At 42.8% G+C, this 25329-nt stretch overlaps 1 protein-coding gene across 2 annotated transcripts; it reads right to left on the bottom strand.

Moving 5' to 3' along the window:
- Positions 1-2368: 2368 nt before the first annotated feature.
- On the bottom strand, positions 2369-24671 carry METTL14 (methyltransferase 14, N6-adenosine-methyltransferase non-catalytic subunit). 2 transcript variants are annotated; one of them, XM_066632079.1, is made up of 11 exons: positions 24581-24671; positions 21091-21179; positions 20471-20558; positions 17539-17724; positions 16378-16465; positions 16106-16196; positions 14888-15029; positions 13075-13167; positions 12324-12440; positions 6762-6972; positions 2369-4623 (listed from the first exon to the last, which is right to left on the bottom strand). In XM_066632079.1, exons 1-11 carry the CDS (start codon positions 24644-24646, stop codon positions 4319-4321), a joined length of 1476 nt encoding a protein of 491 aa, XP_066488176.1. In that variant the 5' UTR covers positions 24647-24671; the 3' UTR covers positions 2369-4318. The 2 variants fall into 2 exon arrangements, with proteins under 2 accessions (XP_066488176.1, XP_066488177.1); XM_066632080.1 differs by having other exon boundaries at positions 17539-17619.
- Positions 24672-25329: the final 658 nt, after the last annotated feature.

The following is a 25329-nucleotide window of genomic DNA, read 5'->3' as shown; positions in this document are numbered from 1 at the left end:
GACAGGGTGTAGAACAAGCTGACATAGCTTTAAATGTAAGGTGGGAATCAAATGGTCCAGATAGGAGTTAGCTAGGACCAACTAAAATATCACAAAGTAGGAACTTACTCCTTTATATTTAATTGAAAGTAACATCAGAAAATCATTTCTTTTCCACTAGGTGGCATCATTAAACAACCAAGCTTAAAAGGTTAACTGCAGGGGACATCTTTTGCCTCTTGCTCCAATTATTATCTATGTAAACTTGCTCCAATTATTATCACTGAGGTGTCTGTTCAGTTAGTATTGAATACAACTGTTTCTTTAAAAGCACCCAGTTATCGTTCTTACATTTAACAAAATTTACCCGCTTGAATCTTCCACAAAATCTAGAGAAAATCTGCAACAAAGCAATTGCACAGATGACATGCATCTATGGGGAAAGGTAAATTACAGTAGTTCCTTAGCATATGCAAATTTGCTAGTCAAGAATTCACATATCTACCAGGGGCAAGATTGAGACCACCTCAACCCATTCACAAGGTGGGTCATGCTTTCTGTGATCCCTGTTGCTCTGCAAAGTCTCTGCTGGCCTGCAAAGCCTTCCAGAGGTAGCAGGGACATTCAAAATGGCACTTGCGATCCGCGTGGAGCACTTTTAATGGTCAGGGAACCATCAAGAGACAGGTAAGAACTGCCTCCTGAAAAAGCAGGTAAACCCCCTCAGTATGGAACCCCATTGATCCCATAGGGCAGTGGTTCTCAAACTTCTAGCACTGGAACCCACTTTTTAGATTGAGAATCTGTCAGGATCCACCCAATGTGATGTCATGACTGTAAATGACAACATCAAGGAAAAATTTTTAACAATCCTAGGCTGCAAACCTACCTACATTTACCCAGGAGTAAGTCCCATTGACTATCATTGTTAAAAGTATACACAGAGTAGCCTGTTAAAAGTACAGATCTGTAACATTTCCCCAAATGCAGCAACATACCAGGGTAGCATCAAGTCTAATATATTAAAAAGAAAATATTGAAATGAATGGGGACCCACCTGAAATTGGCTCACAACCCACCTAGTGGGTCTTGACCCAGTTTGAGAAACACTGCCATAGGATCAATGGTTCTGTACCTGCAAATTCGCTACCAGTGAAGAACTGAACCCCTATGGGTAGTAGGAATTGATTGTCTTTACAGCTTTTTTTCCAAATGAGAAACATTCTGCATACAGGAAATAAATATGCTGTCAGTTTTCCCAGAGAAAGAAGTTGTGCAAGTGTTCACATGTACAGAGAATGTGGATTCAAAGACTGAGAACAACTTACGAATAGATGACTAGATATAGGAAATTTCTCTTGGTATAGAAACAATACATAATATATCTGAACTGAACGTCAAGTGTGAATCAGCAAAGTGTTTGTCAAAATAATATGGGCATAACCGATTTGTTCAATACTAAAGACTACCTTAGAAACACATTAAGATTCCAGAAGAGGCACTGAAGGTGTTGCACTCCCACTATGCCATACAATAAACCTTTTGCTTAGCCTAACATTGTAATTTAAAGCCACTGTTCTTAGAATACTGCAAGAATGATTATTCCCATTTCATATATGGAATTAGCTAGCCAGACAAACAGGATGACCAGAGCTGTTGCTATACTTATGTTTTCTAATTATCAGGGTTATGGCATAAATTCTGATGTATTGATATTTCAACAGTAGGTTTAGTACATTCTGTATCTATACAAATTGGACACTTGTGTTTTAAACATGGCCTAGAGTAGTAGTTTTTTATATGAGACAAAAGGCAAGCAAGATTTTGAGTAGAGGCCAAAGGTAATACAGCATTGTTCTTAGTGTGCAGGCTGCCTACTCCATTGTATGTTCTCTCCACAAGCTCTCTCTTTCTTCAATACCATACAAAACTTGTTTCTAAAAACAAGATACTCAATATCAACCTAGAAAAATAGAATTTATTCAGATTGCTCTCCCATCACTCCACTCCCATTAAGCATGCAGGTCTTTATCTGAAGTAAAGTTGCTCTAAATATTATGCAAGAGAGATCATGATACTGGAGAACAGGAGAGTTTCAACTATTCTAGCTTAGCCACAAAATTCTAGTCCCAACTTTTAAAAAGGCAGAACAACTTATTATATACAGGGACAGCGGGATAATTTATTTCTTCTCACCAATTGTAATTTACTGTCACTAATTTTAGAAATAGTATAGAACCAGGAAAAAAGTCTATGGTGTATAAACAGTAACTAGGAGTTCCATTCAACAAAGCTAGAATTTTAGCCAGTTTAAAGCTGGAAATGGAAAATTACAAGAATAACATTAGGAAGTTACTACTCCTTCTTAGTTTAAATAAAGGCAAACCCAAATAAAATAATTATGTATTTATCAAAAATAGTGAAATAAATTCCATTGCTTTCACTTAAGACATTTAAAACTTGTTTTTCCAGAAAGTACAAGAGATTTAGAGCTGAAGTGCAATTTTTTCTAACATCCTTGTCTGAGTCTTCAATGTTACTATAACCATTATCACTGTACATAACATCAGCTTGCTAAAAAACACATACAAATTATATGAACAAAGTATCCCACAATCATTTACATAGAACATGGCACCTGGTTGCAATAAAAAAACTGAATCGGTTTGTCTACAAACAGTATCCTGGAATTCATCTTCAATATTCCTGTGAGCCATCTCAATACTTAGGGCATGATCTGGCCAAAGTTGGCCCTTTTAAGTCCTGATGACTTCAGTGGGAGCATCAAGAAGATAGATACCTGAAGCATTCTTGGGCTGGATAACATTGTTACTATTTTGAGCCTTTATCAAGCAGAAATCTGAACTTCCATTCTTCATTCAACAAATGTGGTAACTCATGATATATATCATATTTTAGAGGCACTCAATCACTACCACAACGCTTAACAAGATGGCTTTTCTTCACAAGAACAGGGACTATGAAGAAGAACATAGGGCTGAAAAGCTACTACCTGGATTTTTGTCTTACAGAGGCACAAAGTCTAAATGGAATACCAATAAAAACTATTCTGATCTTCCATGAATCGTTTTCAGGGTTGCCCACTTCATAAAAAGAAAATTGACACACAGTGAGCCCTTCTTATCCACAGGCTTATTACCCACGTATGCTGAGCCCACATCTCAGAGATGTGAACAAAACCTACTTCTCGCTCACATCTGAGGCTTCCAGTCACGCGTGGGAGGCCTTCTGAGGAGGCTGGGAGGCCAGGGCAACCTCTGAAAGGCCCAGTGCTATCTCCAGGAAAGTTACTGCGGCACCACGATCCTGAACCCCCACAAATTTCAGCATTCTGTGAGGGAACAAATCCCCCATGGATACCAAGTGCACACTATTTACCAAGCAGTAAATTAAAACTGAGTGGTAAGTGACTTAGGGCGCAATTCACAGCCCTGCATGCTAGCTCACCGCCAACATGCACTGTTGCAAACGTGCCATAAGACACATTTTCAAGCCCTTACTTGAAATGCTGGGTCATCTCTGGTGCTGGGCCCATGTTCTGCCACCCAGCAGTCGCCTGGACCACCTGGCAGCAGAGAGGTGAATGGGGGGAAGCTTGGGGAATGCAGGTGGAGAGTGGGGAGGAGGGGTGGCAGGGGAAGGGAGCAGGGCCAGAGGAGGCCAGGACTGTGGAGCAGAGCTCCGCCAGACCGAGCCCCGTGTGGAACCACATGGTCCAACATGGAACTCTCTGATTCTGTGGCAGCTCCAGAGCTGCCACAGAATCAAATAGCCCCATTGTGGTGCCGTTTCCTTTACCTGGGGGAAAGGGACGAAAGCCCCCTTTCTCTGAAGAGCCACTGCCTAGTTGTGCACTGGATACTACAGCATCCATTTTGGTGCCATGGCAGCCCGTGCGCCAGGCAGCTCAGGACTGGGCTGCCCGATGCCAATATAACCATGGTGTTGGAAAAACAAACATTAATTTTTCTTTATTGCAATGGTAATTGGAGCTGCATATCATTAGCCTGAGAAGGCAGGCAATGAATTCAGTGTTAAGGAGTAAATGGAAATGTTCAATTTTTCAATGAAGAATTGGAAGAAACCTCTACAGGAACAAATGTTAATACGCTTGAGGCCATTCTGCTTTGATTTTAACCATGGTGAATGGGATCTGTCAAAGCCTTTAGCTCTTTTGTCATTAAGGGCTGGATATTACTTGTCAAGGAATATCTGGGTTGGCTTACAGCATGCAAAAAAAACAACCTGTATAATAGACTGAAGTACAATCTCAACCGAATTAAGATATTAAAAATAGTAAAAATGGGAGCTGATGTGTTCAGCGAGGAGGAAAGCCTCCCCGATGGGTGCCTCCTCGCCCTCCCCGGAATCCACCCCTTTCTCCTCGGAAGTTAGTTCGGTTTCTTTCTCTGCCTCTTTCTCCTCGGCCAGCTGAAGTCCCGCCTCTTCCTCCACCCCTTGGTGCACCGCCTCCTCGGTCTTTCGGAGGTGGTGATTTAGGTCGGAGTCGCTCAATCTCTTCTGTACAGCCAGTTAGAGGAGAATTTGGAGCTGTGAAGTAGGATGTGTATGTTTCCACATTGAAGTTACTGTTTGTGAGTGTGGGTCCCACTGTTAGCCAACCTAAGGAAAAAAGCAGCAGGCAGAAAGCAAGTGAGATACACATTCAAAGTTACATGCCTCAGTCATTTCCAAACTGCGCTACTGCAATCAACTCTATGCAGAGCTGCTTTTGAAGATCATTTCGAAATTCATGAGGTATAGAATAGGGCAAGGCAGATAATATAAAAAACTAGCTGGAAGGAATCCTGGTATTCAAATAAAGGCAACAAAGATATTCAATGAAAGGCACAAAGTCTTGGTTCAGAATTGTCTGGAGGCTGCTGAAGAATACCTCTTCACTTATTATTCCCACACACACTGTGTTTTTAGATTGCAAGCCCCTTTGGGACAGAGAGCTAGTCAACCCCCCCCCCCCCATATTCCTTTTGCAACAAATCTACTTTAAGAACTTTTTTTAGTATATAAAATATTCTCGATAACAATGAGGTTGTGTGGCAAGGCCTATATCAAGTTCCACTTCCATCTGAGGTAAATGGCTGAGAAGAGCAGGACTTTTTCATAGCCACAGCCTCTTGGTAGAATTTGTTACTGAACAAGACTCATTAACTGCCCAATCCAAGACTCATTAACTGCTTACTGCCAGTGTGCACTATTGCAACTGTGCCATAAGGTCATAAGGGCCCCAGAATTGGGCGAGCTCCAGTGTTTGCCCAGTGCTGGCCGGTGCTTGGCTAGCGCCAGGTGGCCACCGGAGCTCCACCATTTGGCAGTTGCGTGGACCGCTGAGCAGCGGAGAGGTAGGTGGGGGCATGGGGGAGGCGGAGAGGAGGCGTTCCGGGAGGTGGGCAGAGCGCGAGGAGGAGGCGTTCTGGGATAGGGGAAGAGGTGTTCCGGGCAGGGGGAGGTGGGAGCCAGAGTGGATTCAGAGCCTCCGTATCGAACCATCGGATCCAGAGTCTCTGTGTCGGGCTCACCACCCAACATGGAGGCTCTTGATTCTCTGCTGACCTTTTGGTTGGTGGTGAATCTAGTAGCCCCATTGTGGGGTTACTCTCTTTACCTGGGGGAAGGAGATGAAAGTCCCCTTCTTCTGAGGAGCCGGCAGCAGCTGCCTGGAGCATGCAGGATGCAGCGGCAGCCATTTTTGGCGCCATTGCAGCCCTGCACAGCTCAGGATTGAGCTGTAAGTCAGCTCATTTGTAATATTCTTCCGTAATGTGCAGAAGATGTCATTTACAAAGGCTTTTAGGTAGCAAAATGGTTGCCAAGGAAATTGGTGTTAAGAAAGGATGCTTCCATTTGAATACAATATTTAAAGCCATTCAAAGTACTTTAGACCAGTGCTTCTCAAACGTTTAGCACTGGGACCCACTTTTTAAAATAAGAATATGTCAGGACCCAGTGGAAGTGATGTAATGACTGGAAGTGAGAACATGAAGCAGGAAAATTTTTTAACAAACCTGGGCTGTAATCCTACCTACACTTACCTAGGAGTAAAAGCATATACATAGTAGCCTATTAAAAGAACAAATGTGTAACATTTCCCCAAATGCAGTAACATATCAGGGTAGCATCAACTCTAAAAATAAAATATTGAAATGAATGGGGACCCACATGAAATTTGCTCGCAACCCACTTAGTTGTTGTGACCCACAGTTTGAGAAACACTGCTTTAGACAAACAGCCTTGAGAACTTCTTTATACTTAAAGGGAAATGGATGAACTTCAAAATAAGTAAGAGATTTTTATTGTGCAGCACTTCACATACACTCTCTCAATCATTACAATAGCTCTGAAAGGAGAAATAGTATTATCCCCATGCTTCAAATGGGGGCAGGGGGTAAAGATAGGAAGAAGACTGAGGCTGGGAGAATATGGCTTGCTTAGGTCCACCTAGGAAATTACGGGTCAAGGCAAAATTTAACAGGAGGCCTCACAGTTCAAAGTTCATGCAAAGACCTGATAGTGGTTGGTAAAGAAATCAGTTTCTTTGTTTACTTGCAGTGTACCACTGAATTTTAGAGGGAAATGTGTTCTTCCACCTGGAAGCTTATTAGCCTTTACATTTCATCCAGATCCTAAAAGCTGCATCCACTGTGATATCAGCTGAACAGCATGCTTTGTAATGTTGCAAAGGCACATTGATTGGTGCTCCCAAAATGAAATACTTAATTAGCGAAACTAGAAATATCACTGACCTGGTCGAATTGTACTATCCCGTCCAAAGATATGAAGCCGTCTTCTTCCAAGACAAAAATGTTCAATGATGTGAAATATTTCCACAGGTTTCTCTATATTGCCAATTTCAGGCTCTTCCGTGATAATTAGATCAATGTCTACATTAGCATGGATAAAATCCCCATCCGTACTACGGCGAACTGTTCCTTTAATGCCCATAAGACAGTGTTCCTAAACATACCAACACACACAAAAGTGTTTTAGGGACAATTCTCAGATAGCCCATCATGGGAGGGAGGGGCTGTAATTCATAATCCATAACTAGATGGAAATAAGCAATTCTTCAGAAATCTGAACAGTTCCATTAAAAAAATACAAAAATAAAAAATGTATTTTAAAATATTGTTCTAGTTTTATAGTTCCTCTCCACAAACCCAAGAGGGACGCAAGCCCATTTTCAGGGGCTTGAAGAGAGCTCAGCAGTGCTTAAGAACATGGCAGTGCTTAAGAACATGGTTGCTGAAAAGTTTGATATAACTTCCTTTCCACCCATTCTCCAGGGAGTCCCACTAATACATTGGTTCCCAACCAGAGAGTAAGGACCCCCAAGGGGGTTGCAAGCCCATTTTCAGGGGATCACTGAGAGTTCAGCATAACTCTGAAGGTAAGTGCTTAACATGGTTGGTGAAAAATATTGAAAAGTTGGGGGTTTGCTGAGGTTTCAGATTAATTTACTGCAGCTTCCATGAAATTCAGTCACCAACACCCTTATTCCAAGCCTGCAAACGCTGTTTTCTCTATTGTACTTCATTTTTTTCTATTCTGATTGTAGGACAGCGTCACCTGAGTATTTTTTAATCAACATCTAAATATTCTTGGGAGGAAGCCTGTAACAAAATCAGTTAGACATAACTTCCATTCATATCCTCCAATTCTGCAGGGAGTCCCACTAATACATTGGTTCCCAATCTGGGGGTCAGGACCGCAAGCCCATTTTCAGGGGATTGTGGAGAGCTCAGCAGAACTCTGAAAGACAATGCTTAAGAACATGATTGGCGAAAAAATGAAGTGGGAGAAAGAGAACACAAGGAGAGCCTGAGCATTAGTGGTTGTTCTTGGAGCGATGATTTGGTGATTAATATGCTTTCTTTATTATCTTTATGATAAATATTGTCTTCCCTGCGCCTGCTGGGATCCCTTTGGGCCCAATCCTATCCAACTTTCTAGTGCTGATGCAGCCACAATGCAACCCCAAGGTCAGGGAACAAACATTCCCTTACCATGAGGAGGCCTCTGTGACTGCCCCTCCACTGCAGTATGCAGTGCATGCCCGGCTGGCATGGCTGCATCACTGCTGACAAGCTGGATAGGACTGGGCCCTTTGTAAACTAACTGCAAAACGTAGCAGTTGGGATTAGTGGGAATTTATGGCTAGGGAAGAGGTTTCCCTATTAAACCGCCACTTCCTCAATGCTTTTGGCTGCGGGAGAAACTAGCCTTGCCTTGGGCTCATCTTGGGGTGTGTGCCTGTCAGTAGAAAAACATGAGGGATTGTAGGCATACATGTCACCTGCAGCTGTAGATATGAAAGGTCTGAGCCTGGAAGTTTAAATATGGAGGAGGGCAAGGATAGGGAAAGGTCAAGGAGTGAGAGTCAAGATCTGTATTGAAAGATGATGGTAGCTCAACAGGGGGCAAGGAGAAAAGGCTTTTGGGAGTAGGTTGTAGGTCAGAGGCTAATGCTAGACCTCCATTCCAACTACTTTCTGTGTGCCCCCCCACCTACCTGATTATCTACCTAATTTTCATTCCATTCATGCAGCCTTCTGGTCCCATCCCGAAATTAATTTGGTGCCGTGTACTGCTGTGGTGTCTTTTTCACTGCATCCCTTCCCCATCCCTGTCTGTGTCTTTCTGCCAGTCTCATTCTGCATGACATTGTGTCAGCAGTGGAGTGTTCTGCTTGCCACTCATTCCTGGTATCGGTTGGCAAAGGAAGTGTCAGGCTGAGGTTGCGAGCCTCCATTCCCCAGCTGCAGGAAACTTCAGGCAAGCTGAACCCTCTGCACCTCCACTTCCCAGCTGCAGCACAGAGACATAATACACACTTGTGAATAGATGAAAACTAGTCATCTCTAATGGGGCTCTCTCTCTCTCTCATCCATTTTTCATCGATCCATTTCTGCAAATGGGGTTGTTTATGAGCAGGGCTGTAAGAGTACAACTTTTAAAACGTGATTTATTCAAAAGCGTGATTTATTTTTAAAAAGTCTTTACTTCCTGCTTAATGTTAACTGACCCTGCCAGGATGATATCACTTCCTGTTTCCTGCTTAATGATGTCACTCTGGGGATCACTACAAGTTGCCATACATAAAAAGAAGTTCCTGGTGCAAAAAAGGTTGAGAACCACTGCTCTAGGGCCTCTAAAAAGTTCGGGAGCCACTGACCTAGAAGACAGCCTAGTGCTTACTAAATAACTCCAACATGCACAGTGTCTTTTTTTTTATAGGTTATAAATGAATGCAAGTGGTTAAAAGGCTTGCACAAAGAAAGTCTTCATAACTGATGCAAGATTACTTGTGGGTTGTGCAGATTAATCTGGTTTCAGAACGACGCCCAATTGGATAATTTTCTTCAGGCCCGTAACATGCTAAAAACCATGTGGTTTTCACAAAATTGAAGCAAGAATGAATAATCATTTCCAGATCTCTGGATCAAGCTGAAGAAGTTCCAAGTATCGATAAGAGAGAGAGAGAGATAGAGAGAGAGAGAGAGAGAGAGAGAGAGAGAGAGAGAACGAGCCTCTTGGACCCAGACTGCCAATTCTCTGCATTCATTTCAATGCAGCTGTCTTTATTACACAGCATGTGGAATACAACAGATGAGGTACTGAGCTAGCAGGTACTAAATTTCCTAGTCCTTTGTTCAAAGAAACAGAGACAACTATAATAGACCGCTTTCCAATTAGGAGAAAAAAGGGCAAACTACTACAAAAGCAGCATACAAGTAAACATCCACTGTCAACATGAATCAATTTCTCACATTTTCTTCATGAAAATTTTGAGAAGTAATCACCACATAATTTAGGAAATAGGCATGTGTAATGAGAAGTAAACACCATGTAATTTAGGAAATAGATGAAATAAAGACAATATATGGGATTCTTCAAGAGTGCAAAGAAACAACCCATTTCATAAAGGTGTTGCATAATAGTTAATACTACCACTCAACATGTAGCCTATAACAATTTTTAAAAAGACTCTTAACAAATCAGAGAAGGTGTAATTTGAGAAGCTGGGTTCTCTGACCCACCATTTCACGTCACACATACATTGGCAGGCTTATATTTTACAAGGCCACACGGCATGATTTAACAGACATCTCCACAATCATGTTTTCTGTACAACTGACCTAAACAACTTTAACTGCATCCATCATGACACTTAATACCACCCTCATTGCCTTACTGAAGTAAGCACATATGTAAACGAATGCAGTCAGTCATTTCTCTTCCTTTGCCTCCTTTTGGCTATAGTGTCTTCTTTAAGAACTACAAATATACCACAGTACGGGCCCATCATCTCTCAGCACTATGGATGGTTTGTGATGCCACAAAAATATTGAGTAATGCATCAGCTCTTAAGACCTGTTTAGCAGCAATGTGAGACAGAGCACTATCTTTAGAACAAGCATACAAAATGTAACAAAATGCAGCATTCAGGGTCTAACTAAACATTATACACCTATGTATCAAAAGTCTGTTGGCTCATTTCCTTGGGGAAAAGCAGTTTTGGGAGGCGAAATTTGAAGTAAAAATAGTTCAGGAAAAGAGGTACTTCACCACCACCTCCTCCGATGTAAGATCCTAGAGCTATACCTCTGAAACCATTTCCCTAAGCGGCCTTAATGACATTTTCCAAGGGCTTATGGGCCTTACACAATTAGTTTTACATTAAATTCTTTCCTCACTGGCAGTCCAACCCACAAAAGCAATTCCATCAAAAACAAAGTAATTTCTCAAACACCGATCTTCTCCAAGACAAACGCTCCAGTAAGAAGCAGAGGATTTTTCCTAAGCAAGTAGTGGGGCTCAAATGGCTTTGGAAGAAAGGTCAATCCTGAATACCCCTTGGGAAAACCAGAAGGCAACCTCCTTCGCAGCATTCTTGTTAGGACCGTGTTTATTTACATTTCAATGTAAGATCTTAATAGCTGACAAAATGAAAGTCAATCGCACCGCATTCCCAACTAAAAACTGTCTGGCACAAAAAGAACTATACGAAGCATTCAACCCATCTTTCTTCATCTACCTGAAGGATAAGGGAAAAGCAAAGTATTTCCATGAAGCCTTGACCTTTCTGATCTGCATTTCAATAAGAATGAGTGAATAAAAGCATTCATAAGTTTCCCAAAAGAACTTAATGAAGTTGTGAGTTGTAGACAGAGGAGTCTGGGAGGTCGCAAGAATCCACAAACAGCAGAAGTTTGTTACCCATCTTCTAAAGCAGGGGTCTCCAAACCCCGGCCTGGGGGCCAGATGCGGCCCACAGCAAGCCTCTTTCCGGCCTGCGGTCCACCTCTTGTCCCTTGAAAGCCTCTGGCCCAGTCAACTGAACATGACCAGAACTGTGCTCTGATAGTGTCTGGAAGGTGTTCTGAGGGCCAGAATGAATGAGTCAATTCAGGGCCCAATCCTATGGTCCGCACCGTGCCTCCACGGCGCGGACCACAGTCGCAAATGTGCTGTAAGGCATGTTTGCGGGGCTTACCACTGGGCTTCCACCGGAGGTGGCTTAGCTCCGGCCGACGCTAAGCCACAGTCCGGCAGGCGCCCATGTTCCGCAGCTCAGCAGTGCTTGCCACTGCTGGGTTGCGGAACAGCAAACCAGGCGGGGACAATGGCGTTCTGGGGAGGGGGGAGTCCAGCGTGACACAGGGAGGGAACTAGGAGGCCAGCATGATGTGGGGAGGGGGGGTGTGCCAGAGGCATGCCTGGAGGCGGGCAGTAGAAGGAACTGTGGAGCTCTGCTCCACAGGATCCTTGGCGCTTGTGGAGGCTGCGTGCCTTACACAAGTGCCTTTACTTTAGCGGCGCCCTCTGGGCGCCGCAAAAGTGAATAACCCCATTGCAGGGCTGCATCCCTTACCCAGGGAAGGGGACGAACGTCCCCTACTCCCGAGGTGCCTCCCGTGGTAGTGCGGGAGGCGCTGGATTTGGCAGCAGCCCTTGTGGTGCCGCTGAGCAGGGTTTCCCTCGGCAGCTCAGGATTGGGCTGCCCATTAGGATTGGGTAGTCATTCATTTATTCACTCATCTAAGTTCTATTTCTAATTTATTTATTTAAATTTTTTTTTTCCAGCCCTCCACATCATGCCAGATATTTGATGCGGTCCTCTGGTCAAAAAGTTTGGAGACCCCTGTTCTAAAGTCATCATCTCATAAACTCATTGCGAAAGCAAGCAAAGTCAATTATTCTGTAGTAGTTTTCCTGAAACTACAGCAAAAAAGCATCTGGTGTTTGTTTAGATCAACTGACCCAGTGAAGACAGAGAACAGAAAGAAATTCAGTCAAAGATGTACCTTTGTTCTTTGAAAGACAGCCTTTGGGTCGAGAGTCTTTGTCTTCCCAGGATTGTTTTTATTGGTTTTAATCCAACAGATATCTTCACATCTTCTATAACCCCATTTGCGCAAACACTGAAACATTTCCACAAACAAAAAAGAGACAAGAGCTTTGTACCATATATCAAAGCACAGAAACAACACCCTTCTATTCTGCCATTTGAGAACTAGTTCCCTAATCTCTCAGGCATCTTTCAAAGGAAGATAATCAATTTCAACATCTTCAAGAAATGGCTGCCCTGAGATGTGTAAATAAAACCTCCCCTGGAAAATCTTGCTTGCAGTTCTACTAAATATAATGTATACTCCCTGATGGGAAAGTGGCAAGGATGGTCTGGGGCAGGGGAAAAGGAGAAGAATTTTTGATTTAATGAGGAATAGAAAGCATGTATAGGATGCCACTGGTTCAATGAATCAACAGCAAGTGATTCAGGAACTGTCAGCAAAAGGCACCATAGCCTTGGAATTTATGAAAAAAACTTTCATCACTAGAAAATTAAGAAATTTGAAAACAAGGTGTGACATTTTTCACACATCCTCATCCAAAATATAAGGATTAAATATTTGATTGATTTCATATCCGTCTAAGCTCATTAACTACAGTAACAGGAAGATATCACTTCAATTGCAAAAAAAGAAAGAAAACACAGCTAATTCACATGCTCTGAGAAACTATTTGGCTCAGTCCCATTTCAGAATATTATCCTACCACTCTGCCAAGATCCAGACCTTCCCCAGAACCACACCAAAGAAAGACAAATGATCTTGGAGCAGCAAGTTCTTCAATGTCTAGCTTCATAATCTACAGAAAAAACAACACACACAGAAAGAGATGTTTTAAGCAAACCATTTTGTTTAAATACACGAGACGTTCACAAATAGCTAAAAATATCACAAGTGTTCATCCTGATAAGAATGCCCCAGTAGTCTTACAAATATACCAGTTCTTTCTCAAAATTCTCAATATCCTCCAAAGCCAAATTAATATTGCTCCAAAGCAATATTAATTCTCTTCTGCTGTTCTCCTATCTTTAACAACTGTAAAAAGATTTCAAATGGCAGTTTGCTTGGCTTTTAGCCTAGGCTAAAACCACCCTCAAGACTTCTAGCAAACGTTTTAATTCTCATAGTAATATGTACCAACAGTGCATACTACTGTTCAGATAAAATATTTCAAATGAATGCCATTTTATTAATGGCATTCAGCACCAAAGATGCTTTGCTTCATTTTGCTTGTTCTTTTGCTCTCCAGAACAAACCACTCAATACACATGAAGGGACAAACAGATCTTGACAAGAGGGACCTATATATACATACAGGTTGAGTCTCATTATTCGTGAGGATTCCGTTCCGAGAACTCGCATTCTCAGCAAAAAAAACACTATAGCAAATCAATTTGAAAAACGAAGTCTCTTTGCTCTGGTGATTTAAAAAACAGCCTTGCTGACCTTTATAATGCACACAGAGTCAATAAGTCTCTCTCCAGGAGCTTAGGCTTCACTAGGAGGCAGCAATCCCTCCCTTCACCAGGATCCCCAGCAAGGGGGAAAGAATGGAGAAGGTGATAATCGCTGCCATTTAGCCTTCTTTCACCTGCTCAGGGGGAAGGGAGGAGTGAAGCCTGCAGAGAGAATGATTGATGGATTGTCAGCCAGCTGCCCACTCTGGCATTATTAAACGACCGTTTTCCTTTAAGGGTCCTTCTCATCAGCTTTGAGATAGAAAAATCTGTGGATACTTAGGTTATACCTGCAATCACTTGTATGACTGTCTCTCTGCAACAGTAAAATGCAGTTTTTAAAACTGTGATTTTAAAGGGATGCATTTTTCCCCTTCTCCAGGGATCAGCACATTCCTTCTCATTTGCAGGGGCCATTCGTGTTGAGTCAAATCTGTGTATAACAAGGCTGGACCTGTATATATCACTTTTCAACAATAAAGTTCACAAAGTGGTTTACATAGCAAAATACATGGTTCTTGGACCCAAAAGGGATACAAATATTTCATCTTCCCAGCACTAATCTAAGTGGCTTAAGCAGAGCTAGCCTGTCTCTTTGTGCCCTGCTGTGCTTTCCCCTCCCCTCCCCTCCCCTCCCCTCCCACCAAGATAATTTTCCATTGATCTTGGGGGCCACTGAGCATGCTCAGTCGGTATTAGGCTGTTTCATGGATTTTATGATATAGTTAAATGAGCCATACTGCTGGTCGTGGGGGGGGGGGGGCGGGGGAGAATTATCTGCACTAATTCAAAACAGGTGCAGAGGGTGGAAGCAATTCCTTTGCAATTTACCAAAATATCTATTTCAATATCATGGGGAAGATTAGTTGTTCAACTAATGAAGTTCTGAAACATACTACAAGGTAGAGTGCGAATTTTCTAACCACTAGCTTATGAGAGGGCTTCCAAGGGATCTGAAGTTTTGAAAATAAATTGGACAAGAGACTTTGGGAAATCCAACTTAGACTAAACAAAAAGACACAAAGTCACTCTGAAGGTCATCTTTTTCCATAGCAAACTCACATCATCCCAAGTCCAGCACTTCTCATTAGCTGTAATGCCAGTCTCTCTATAATATTCTTCTAGTGGTGGCTCCAAAAGAATAACATCAAATTTGGACTTCAGTTCACGGACATCAAAAGCCTCCAAATCAGCTTGCAAATACCTATTCCCAGTAACAAACAAAAATTGCCTGGATCAGTTAGCACAGTATTATCCAATTACGCTGAACATTTCTCAGTGCTCATTATCTGATAGAGATACAAGTCTTATACAACTTCCACAGGATAGGTCAAATATGTGCAAAGTCTCTTCAGAGCAAGCATCTGCTACTTACACATATAGCAACCTTCTGTCTCCAAAACTAAAGTTCCAAGAATGCACTTACTCAAGGATAACAGTCTTCCTAGCTTGGATCAAATACTTCAAATTCATAAAATGTCCCTCACAACTGCTGATCACCACTCTTTCAGTACACAGAAACTGAAGTCTGAAAACAAATCTGACCTTCATTATGCTACTGAAATTTACAGAAAATTACTGTATCCATTTTGTGAGAACAAAGAAGAAAAAACAGGGTATCTTAAATTACATTTGAAAATCCAGTTCCCAATAAATTTACTTCAAAATTACATTTGATACATTTGTCATGGCATTTACTCCCAAAAAACTGACTCTTCAACAAGACAGCTTTTTATGGAGTACAGCAGCTACAAAATGATTAATGCTGCAGTAAGAACTGTTCAGGCTTATTGGCCATGGTCTATGAAGATTTTCATTTCCTAAAGTTTCACCCACAAGTATGGTGGGTATGTTCTAAGGACTAGAGGTGAGACACACAGACCGCTGCTCTCACCTAGAGCAACTGACAATAACTGTCCATTCATCTTGTTCACCATGTGTTCCTTAAAGGACTATGCACTTTCTTTCTGCAACCCAGTTCTTTTCCTGTTTCAAATTCCAAATTGTGGAAGAAAGTGCATAGTTCTTTCAGGAACTTAATCTGTTCACAAACTGTTGAAAAATCTCACTTGTAGCACACTAATTAAGCCACTGAAATCAAGTCAGAATAAAATGGATACATTTGTTTGGATACAGCTTACAGTACTTAGTTTATACACACAATTCAAAAATAGAACATGCAAATCTTAAACAGGTGCTGAAAGAAAGCATCTTAAATTAGCAAACAACTAATGTTAAGCCAGTCTGGAGAAAATAATCCAGCCTTTTAAACATACTTACATAGGAGGAGTGTTAGATTTAGATATTAGCTCATCCTTCAGTCTGATGAGTTCCCGGAGCTTTGGATATTCTTCAAACCTGTCTGCTAAGCCTGAGAAGAAAATATGCCAATTTTACAGAATGAAACTTTCATGAACAGGTGGTCAGAAGAGAAAAAAACCAATGTATTTGACAGAGACTAACAAAAAATGTGACCCAAACCTCCATGTTAGAAGAAATACAGCAAACACAAATAAGCCATCCACTAAAGTGTTCATATGATTCTGACATACCCACATCTCTGATAAAGTTCTGCGGCCTGTGTCCAGTATCCACAAAATGCTGACAGTAATCATTGTGAGGATTTAAGCTCTGAGTTCCCTACAGGAAAAAGAGCACCACAGTATAAAGATTGGCAAGATGAGGAAAATCAGATACTATGATTCAGCTGAGACAGTTATGGTTTGAAGAACTGAGAACAATTCATGTGTACACACTTGTCCTCCTGCGCCTTATGCAACTTAAAATTCACTTCCTAATTTAGTCAAGTCATGCTTTGCAAGACTTGTTCAAACAACAGTTTGTTGGTTTAGATGCAAGAGCAAACAGGGATTTAATTTAAAACCAGAAAGTCACTTATTACGTTGTGCAAGTAAGGGAAGAAGTGCAAAATCACATAACCTGTACACACAGTTTGGAGAATCATCTGAATTGAGCCACTGATCTAATAATGGAGTTTGGTTGTTTTTATCCTGCCCTTCTTCCTTCAGGATGGTGTGCAAGATTCTCCTCCCATCCCCCTTCCCATTACCCATATTACGCTAACCTCTCAATAGCCCTATGAGGTAGCTTGAGAGGAAGTGACTAATCCAAGATCACCCAGTGAGTTGCATGGCTGAGTGAAGATTTGAGCACAAGTCTTCCCAGTCCTAGCCCAACATTTGAACCACCCTGGTATATCACCCTGGTTCTTCCAAAAGCCCAACTCCATGCACAGGGTTTGGCTACATTATCTTCAGGTCTTTTCCAGACTTCCAATCCTTTATTCTAACTTGCTATCGCAAGGATATCCTACTGCACAGAATATCCTGATTGTCTTTTTTATAACAAACCTTGCATACTCAGAGCATTGGAACAGTTTTCAGCTGGCATAAAGGTGATAGCTAATTAGAGCAGGATAACAATTTAAGGTAAGCAGCTTTAAACAGGTCTCAATCCTGCAAATCTTAAGCATAACAGAAGCTATTGTGTACTGCAGCTTTACAGTTTGACATTGGTCATACAGTTCAAGAGTAATTAAAAAACTTAGGTCACCTTAATCGCATCTCAATCAACAATATTTAATCCAAAAATGATAGTCAAGTCCTAATTTTATATTTCCAGTTAACTTTACATGCAAAACCAATGCAAAGTAGGAGAACCAATGATGGTACTGAGAAACAAGAATTGGTTACCTTAAGAAAAGTACTGGAATCCTTGTAAATTTCCTCTTCATAGGGCAGGTTCTCATCATCTTGCTGCAGCTCTACTTCATCCTTTGGAATAAAGCACATTTTATACGCATGTAGAGACAGGATGTTTCTCTTCTCATTCCGCTTCTTAATGACGGAAGAAGAGGGCTGTCTATGAACATTAGCCTCCTGCAACAGCAGATAATGAGTGGTTCCAATGCCAGTTTCGGAAAAAAGAAGAACATCTGATGGGGTCAGAAAGGCCCCTTTTCATTATTGAACCAATTAAATTTTTTTCCAAGTATGTTACTTTAACTTGGGTATCTTAAACAAAGGCCACAAGTCAAAAAGTCAGAAATGATACTTTTCTACTTGCTATAGCACAGTTTGCCCATCCGGACTAAAGCGCACTAGGTTTGAACCAATAAAACCACATTGTTTTAGCAAAGGCTATCAGCTAGTGCTGCGTTTTTCAAACTCTCTGGGAGTATGGAAACCGCTATAAATTCTTGTGGAGGCGGGGGGAGGCAGCTGCGTGATCCCCAGGATTGCGCTGCTCAGGGGACTGCAGAGGCTTGGCTGGACTTACCAGAGCCTCCTGCAGTCTCCCGGGGGTTGGAGGAGCCCTACGCGACTGTCTGCAGGGCTCCCTGATGCTTCAAAAGTGAAGCAATCACACTCCACTTCTGGTTTAGCCAAAGCGGGGTGCAATCACTTCACTTTCACTTCTAAAGCATCGAGGAGCCCTGCAGACAGTCGTGCATGGTTCCCTGCACCCCCAGGAGGCTGCAGGAGGCAGCCAAGCCCCTGCAGCCCCCTGAGCAGTGCTATCCTGGGGATCACGCCGCTGCCTCCTCGCGGCCCCTGTCCCTTAAAGGGGCAGAGGCCAGAGCCCACAAGCTGGGGTGTCGCGACGCCCCAGTTTGAAAAGCCCTGAGCTAGTGGTTTTTATAGCTATGATCTTCTCATTATGGTTCTCTAACTGCAGGGCAAGCCATTTTGCAAGACTCTTGCAGCAAGGTTGAGGAAAAATAGGATGTGGAAGCGTTCCACAGTTGTCAGAAGACAGACAGCTCACTCACTAGAGCTTGTGTGTATACTGTCTTTACCCTGAGCATAGTCCAGTATGGGCAGGATGGGTGAAGCAGGAAAGCCAAGAGGGAAATTAGCAGACACTAAGTGGAAGGAGCTTTTTGCCTCCATCCTTAAGATCAGTACCTACAGCAAGCAACTGACCAGATATCACTTTCTTGTTCTTTTGTTGGACTAGAATGAAACAACAAGTCTACCCACCTAGGATACCCACCTTGTTACCCCACACCAAATTTGAAGGGAAATTGAGGGCAGTTCTCTAAAATCTAACAAAACGAGGAACAGAAACACCACCATCTTCAACACCCATAGCAGAAGAAAGGAAAAAGCCTCCAACATACAGGTCAAGAAGTAAGAGAAAATACAGGAAATTCACTTGGAGATCATATTGAGAAAAGCGTTAAGCCAGGGGTGTCAAACTCATTTCATACAGTGAGCTGAATAGCATTTATGACACCTGGCTGAGGGTTGGAAGTGATGTTATTAGGCAAGAAGTAATGTCATTAAATAGGTCACAACCAGAAATAAGCACTTTTTCTCTCTTAGGAACACATTAGCTGCAAACGACAGAAGAGAAAATATGCAAATCTTGATCTTATTTCAAGAGGCAGCAGAGCTCAATTACACAGGCCAACACACATTTTGCTTCCTTAAACATTACACCAATTCCTGGGTATATTTGGGGTGCCGATTCCAAAAATGGCATCCGTTTTGCCGTATCACGTCTAGTTTTGGAGATGTAGTATAGCCTCTTTAGTGAATGGTTCAAGCAGCTTCCTCATGAGGTCACAGTTTCACGTCTCCAAAACTAGACGTGATAAGGCAAAACGAATCCCATTTTTGGAATCAGCACCCCAAATTCATATCAAAGCATCATAAAGTTTGGGAAAAACTTTTCTGACCCTCAATTTTGTAGGCCTGTGTTATCATGCATGCCGCCCTTTCAGCAGTAACACCTCAGCACTTCTCAACAGCTGAGAGCCCGAGGGCCGGATAAAAAGCTTCTGCGGGCCACATCCAGCCCCCAAGCCTTATGTTTGACACCCCTGGGTTAAGCTCCCCTTCTAAGTTCTAAGCAACAAGGAATTAGGACAAAACTCCTTCTGAAGCCATTCACAGCAACATTTTATAGCAGCTCCCTCTATAAAACGCTCATTACTGGACTTTCCCAAGCAATTTAGAATGAAATGTAAAATGCCAAAAAGGAGAAAGTAAATGTGAATGTAAAGGAACACAACACTGCTATAAGAAATGCATATAAATTCACTTTAGAACTTCCAGAATTCTGTGGAACTTGGATATACTGCAAGTTCTCTAAAAATTTATACTGCAATGTCATACACAGATCATAAGCAATATTTGGGCTCAATACTCATCTCAACTTCACTTTTAAAAAAGCAAATAGAACTCTGCAGCTAAAGTTTCTGTTACAATAATTTACATAACTTAGAATGTAAACTGATTTTTGCCTTCAAATGAAGTGGAAGTGGACTCCTGTTAACCTCAGTCTAGTCTTTTCAAGTGTTCAGGCTGCCGGGAGGTAGCCTGTGTGTAGCTATACTTTTGTATGCTTACAGCGACCCTGTAAAGGAAGAACGTTTTTGCTGGGGTAAACTTTTAAACAACACTAAAGGGCATGGAGGGGTGGATTCATGGATACCAGATTCACAGATATGGGGGCCCACCTGTATATACGTTATGGCCATAATTACTATTATTGAGACACCTTTTGCAATAATATCTTTCAAGGCAGCGCCCCAGACCATTGCATTTAGCATGACTAAATTTAAAAGTTTCACACTAACACATGTCTATTGACAAGTGCTCCTTACCACCTTCTTACCTTATACTCTTCTATTTCTTCTTCATCAGCTTCTCCCTCATCAAGGTATTTGCGTTTAGCATTTGGAGCAGACGTATCATAAGAAGCCCTGGAAATGAGGAAGGTGACAGCATAGAGTAGAACACTTTATGTAAGTATGTTTTAAAAATGTCTAATTTGATTGTACCCCTTTCAGCAATGCAAGGATTTACTGCCTGACATAAAGATTTACCATAGGTATAGTGTAAATTCAGGCAACAACTATCCAAGAGCTCATTATTGACAACTGCAAGCTTTTTACTTTTTAACTGTTTTGTCCCAATAATCAAACTGGTTTCCATTTCTGTAGAATTCTGCAGTGCTTATACGAATCACTAGTAAAATTAACTCAAGTTATTTAGCAAGGCAGCAATTAGCATTCTTTTTGCTCTCCTAAATCCCAGCACATGGTCTGAGGCTACACAATACAGCCACATTGCTGAAAGTAAGTCTGATCAGTGCCTGGATGAGTACTCCAAGTACACCAGGTAGCACCATGTATAGTACTCTGAGTTGCAAGTTAAATGACAGGCAAGATATAAACGTAATAAAATAAATGCTTCCACTGTGAGAAGCATGACAGGGTCTCTTAAAATACAAACCTGCATGTTTCTCTTGTTTCAGCAATTTCCCTCTGCTCATCCTTGCTATTTAAAACTGCACCAATGCTATCAGCACTTTCAGCCCCCAACTAGAGGAAGAGGGGGAAAAAACAGTAGCAGATATTATTAGTACTAACAAGTTCATTCCAAAAGCCACAATATAAGCATTATTTGCTTTCACTAGTTACAACCATTTTAAATGATCTCTTAAGAGCATCAAGAAAATTTTACACCCTTCCTTAATTTTGTTCTTAAATAATATGTTTCAAGATTCTGTGCATGAAGAGAAATTCAATATGTACCAATAACAAAGACACCCTTAAACAATTCCAAAATATGTTCACTGATCTTAACAAACAATTCAAAGTAACTGTAAAAATAATACAAATACAGTACTTAATTTCATAGTTGTTCATATACATTGCCAGTAACTCTTACCAGAGCTCTACAAGTAATCCAAGATTATCCATGTATAAAAATTGGGGCTCAAAGAGTAACAGCTTGCCTAAAGCCACTTTATGCATGTGTGGATGAGTTCAGATGTGAAACTAAATCATCATTATTCTTTTACAAGCTGCAAATGACATCTCTTAACGTGTGGATCACAAAGCTCAGATGAGAAGATTTACTAAGAGTGGTGTGTATAGTTAATATAGTCCATTGCCATGAATGCTTAGAAATCAGTTCCGCTGAATTCAAAAGGGCCTCATGCCAATTTTTTGGGGGGAGGGGGGCATTTAAAGGACTGCATCAAAAGATTCGTTTCCCTGAGTACAGCAGTTTCCAAACTCTCAGGAAGTCAATAAATTGGCATATCTGTAGGTACAAGCTTCAAGATGATTGTAGATGATCAAAAATCAAGATGATTTTAAAAAATGTAAATGTGAGTGACAGAACAGTTCTTTTAAAAATACAGAAAGCAGAACCTGATTTATAAACTTACATTCTAATCCTGCAAACATCTGTACGCACAAGACCCTTTAAAAAAATTGAGGCTGTTCCCTAGGAAAGGGAAATGGGATGAATCCTGCATATTTTTGTCTTTTGTCTTGTTTATTCCACCTCCATATATCACCCCTTTCTCTATTATTTTCCCTTATGTCTGTCTAGATCAGCGATTTTCAACCTTTTTCGTCTCGTAGCACACTGACAGTCCAATCCTGAGCTGCCCGGGGCACCCAGCCTCAGCAGCACCAAGAACGGCTGCCGCCTGATCCTGTGTGCTTCGGGATACCACAGGTGGCACCTCGGGAGAAGGGGACTTTTGTCCCCTTCTCCCGGGTAAGGTAAGCAGCCCCATAATGGGGCTACTCACTTTACTGCCGACCAAAAGGTTGGCGGTAAAGGCGTTTGTTTAGGGTGCCAAGCCCTGCAGGAATGCCTTGGATTTGGTGAAGCAGAGCTCCACGGACCCGCCTCCCTCCCTCCCCTGGCATGCCTCCCACCCACCCCCTCCCCGCCTCTCCCCACCCTGGAAAGCCTCCTCCCCACCCCACTTACCGTGCTGTGGCTTGGCAGTCCATGAGACCACCAAGCCACAGAGGCTCGGCGCCCAGCCCACACTAGCCCAGCACTGGCCAGCACTAGGCTAGCATGGGCAGTAGCCCGGCGGAGAGGCTCACAAATGTGCCTTATGGCACGCTTGCAACACTGCGCGGCGATACAAAGCCAAGGCACCAAGCCCAGGATTGGACTCTGAAAAGGCACTAACATTGTCAAGGCACACCATGGGTTTTTTGACAATTGACAAGACACACTGCACTGACAGTAGGGGCTCACATCCCCCAGTGGCCCTACTAACAAATGATCCTCCCCCAAACTCCAGCGGTATACCTGCAGACTATTCGCTGCACAGTGGTCGAAAATGGCTGATCTAGTTTGTAAGCCACTTGACACAAGGGCCCTCTTGTAGGTAGATTAGATTAGGATAGATTTAGATAGATGATAGACATCTTCCACCTGTTGACTAAACACACACTTACAATCACAGTTTACCCCCAGAGGCCCAGACTTTCAAATTCAGAAGCAATGGGACATATTCACATATGAGCCAAGCAATCACAATCCATCATCCTTTAAAAATCCAAAACTTTTAAAAACTATTTTATCACACACTTTCCTCCAAAGGAGCAGGGAAATCCTCATTTTACCCTCACAACCACCATGTGAAATAGAAGAGGCTGAGGGGTACTGGCTGGTCCCCACCATGCTTCTGTGGCCAAGTGGACATCTGAATGACAACTGGGTTTACCCCTCTCATACAACACCAGTACCAGGGGACATCCACTAACATGGAGTATTGGGAGAGTAAGGACAGAGAAAAGAAAATTATAATTGGTGGAATTCCTTGCCACATGATATGGGGGAAAACATTATGCAGGGGATGGATGGAGGGATGCTCTCCCTCTCACAGAACACCAGAACCAGGGGACATTCGCTACAATTGAGTGTTGGAAGAGTCAGGACAGACCAAAGGAAATAGTGATCGGTGCAACTCCTTGCCACATGATATGGGGAAAAACATTATGCAGGGGATGGATAGAGTGGATGTGGGGAGGTTCTTTCTCTTACAGAACACCAGAACCAGGGAACAACCACTAAAACTGAGTGTCGAGAGAGTTAGGTCAGACAAAAGAAAATACTTCTTCATCCAGCATGTGGTTAGTCTGTGGAACTCCCTACCACAGGATGTGGCTCCCCTTCACACACACCAGGGGGCATCTACTAACACTGAGTGTCGGGACAGTCAGGTCAGGTGACCGAAAATATTTCTTTACCTAGTGTGGAACTGGTCTGTGGAACTCCTTGCCACAGGATGCGATGATGAAACGTGGCCTGGATGCCTTTAAAAGGGGCTTGGGCAGATTTATGGAGGGAAAGTCCATCACAGGTTCCAAGCCAAGCGGGGCAGACGCAACCTCCTGGTTTGAGAGGCAAGCTGCCTAAGAAGGCCAGTGCGAGGAGGGCACCAGGATGCAGGATCAGGAGCTCTCGTGCGCTCCCTGAGGCTGCAGTCCTGCCCGCACTTCCCTGGGAGCAAGCCCCACTGACTCCAATGGGGCTTCCTTCTGAGCAGACCTGCACGGGCAAGGGCTGAAGCGCCTGGCGGGCCAGTGCGAGATGCAGGAGGCCTGGCCCAGAGGGGCGCCTGAGGATCCCCCACTTCCAGCAGGGCTCTCCCACTGAGCACCCCCGCTTGCAGAAGGGCCCTCAGGGCGGCAGCAGCGCCACCCAGAGCCCAGGAGGCGAGTCGCCCCCCCATCGCCTGCACTACGAACGGCCGCTAGCGACGCCGCGGGCGCCATGGAAACCGGTCTTGCGCCGCGTCACAAAGCCCGCCAACGATCAACCGCTTGGGAGACGCCCGGCGTCGCCCTGTCCCAAGTGAGGAGAACGCGCATGCGCAGGGCGCCACACAAGGGAGCCCCCCCTCAAGGTGGGGGCACCTCTCCTCTCTCTCCCCCCCCCCCCGTCTCCAAACAGGCCCCACCTGCTGAGCCAGGAGCTGCCGGCGCAACTTCTGCCGCTCCCGGATCTCTTGCAGCCGGCTGTTCATCGTCGCCCTACCGACTCGCGGGCTAAGGACGCCCACGTCTCCTCGACGCCATTTCCGGCTCCCCTCTTGCCCGCTACCATAGAGATGCGAAGCCATCGCCAGTCCTGGCACAGAAATGAATGGAGCGCAAGGGGGACGCTTCCCGCTTCCGTCGCCCGCGGCGGCCATTTTTGTTGAGGGCAACCTGACTCCCTGTGCCACCAGCGTTGGTGCAGCTAATGACGTCAGGCTGCCCTGATAACGGCACGTTATACAGTTTTGTGTGCACTTCTCAAAAATCAAAATAAAACCAGTAAAATGTAAAAATAAAATAAAAAATAATAAAGACAAGAAGTGAATAAAATGATTTCTGAATTAATAATTTATTATTAGACAACTGCATGTATTTATTAAATAAATTTACTAATTATTAAATTTATTAATTAATTTAAATTAAGGGCACCATCCTAACCAGGCCTACTCAGAAGTAAGTCCTATTTTGTTCAATGGGGCTTACTCTCAGGAAAGTGTGGTTAAGATTGCAGCCTTAATTAATTAAAATTATTTAAGTAATTAATTTTAATTATTATTAAATAAATGTAATAATTATTAAAATAATTCTTCACCCCTGGTTGGTATCCAAAATATCAATATGACTGATTGTTCGTGAATTTTCCCTGCTTCCCCCCCACTCCGTCTTCACA

The sequence above is a fragment of the Tiliqua scincoides genome, chromosome 6, assembly GCF_035046505.1.
Source record: "Tiliqua scincoides isolate rTilSci1 chromosome 6, rTilSci1.hap2, whole genome shotgun sequence".
NCBI classification, from domain to species: domain Eukaryota; kingdom Metazoa; phylum Chordata; class Lepidosauria; order Squamata; family Scincidae; genus Tiliqua; species Tiliqua scincoides.
Note: the sequence above shows the minus strand (reverse complement) of the source record. Positions and strands in the feature narration are given on the sequence as shown.

Bases quoted from the DNA above. Each gene is read 5' to 3' on its own strand.
- METTL14 (XM_066632079.1), bottom strand. From the start codon at position 24,646: ATGAACAGCCGGCTGCAAGAGATCCGGGAGCGGCAGAAGTTGCGCCGG. The intron at 21,180-24,580 runs GTGGGGCCTGTT...CTCTTCCTCTAG, and splicing joins GGCAGCTCCTGGCTCAGCAG to TTGGGGGCTGAAAGTGCTGA. The intron at 4,624-6,761 runs GTCAGTGATATT...TTTTTTCCTTAG, and splicing joins GGATAGTACAATTCGACCAG to GTTGGCTAACAGTGGGACCC.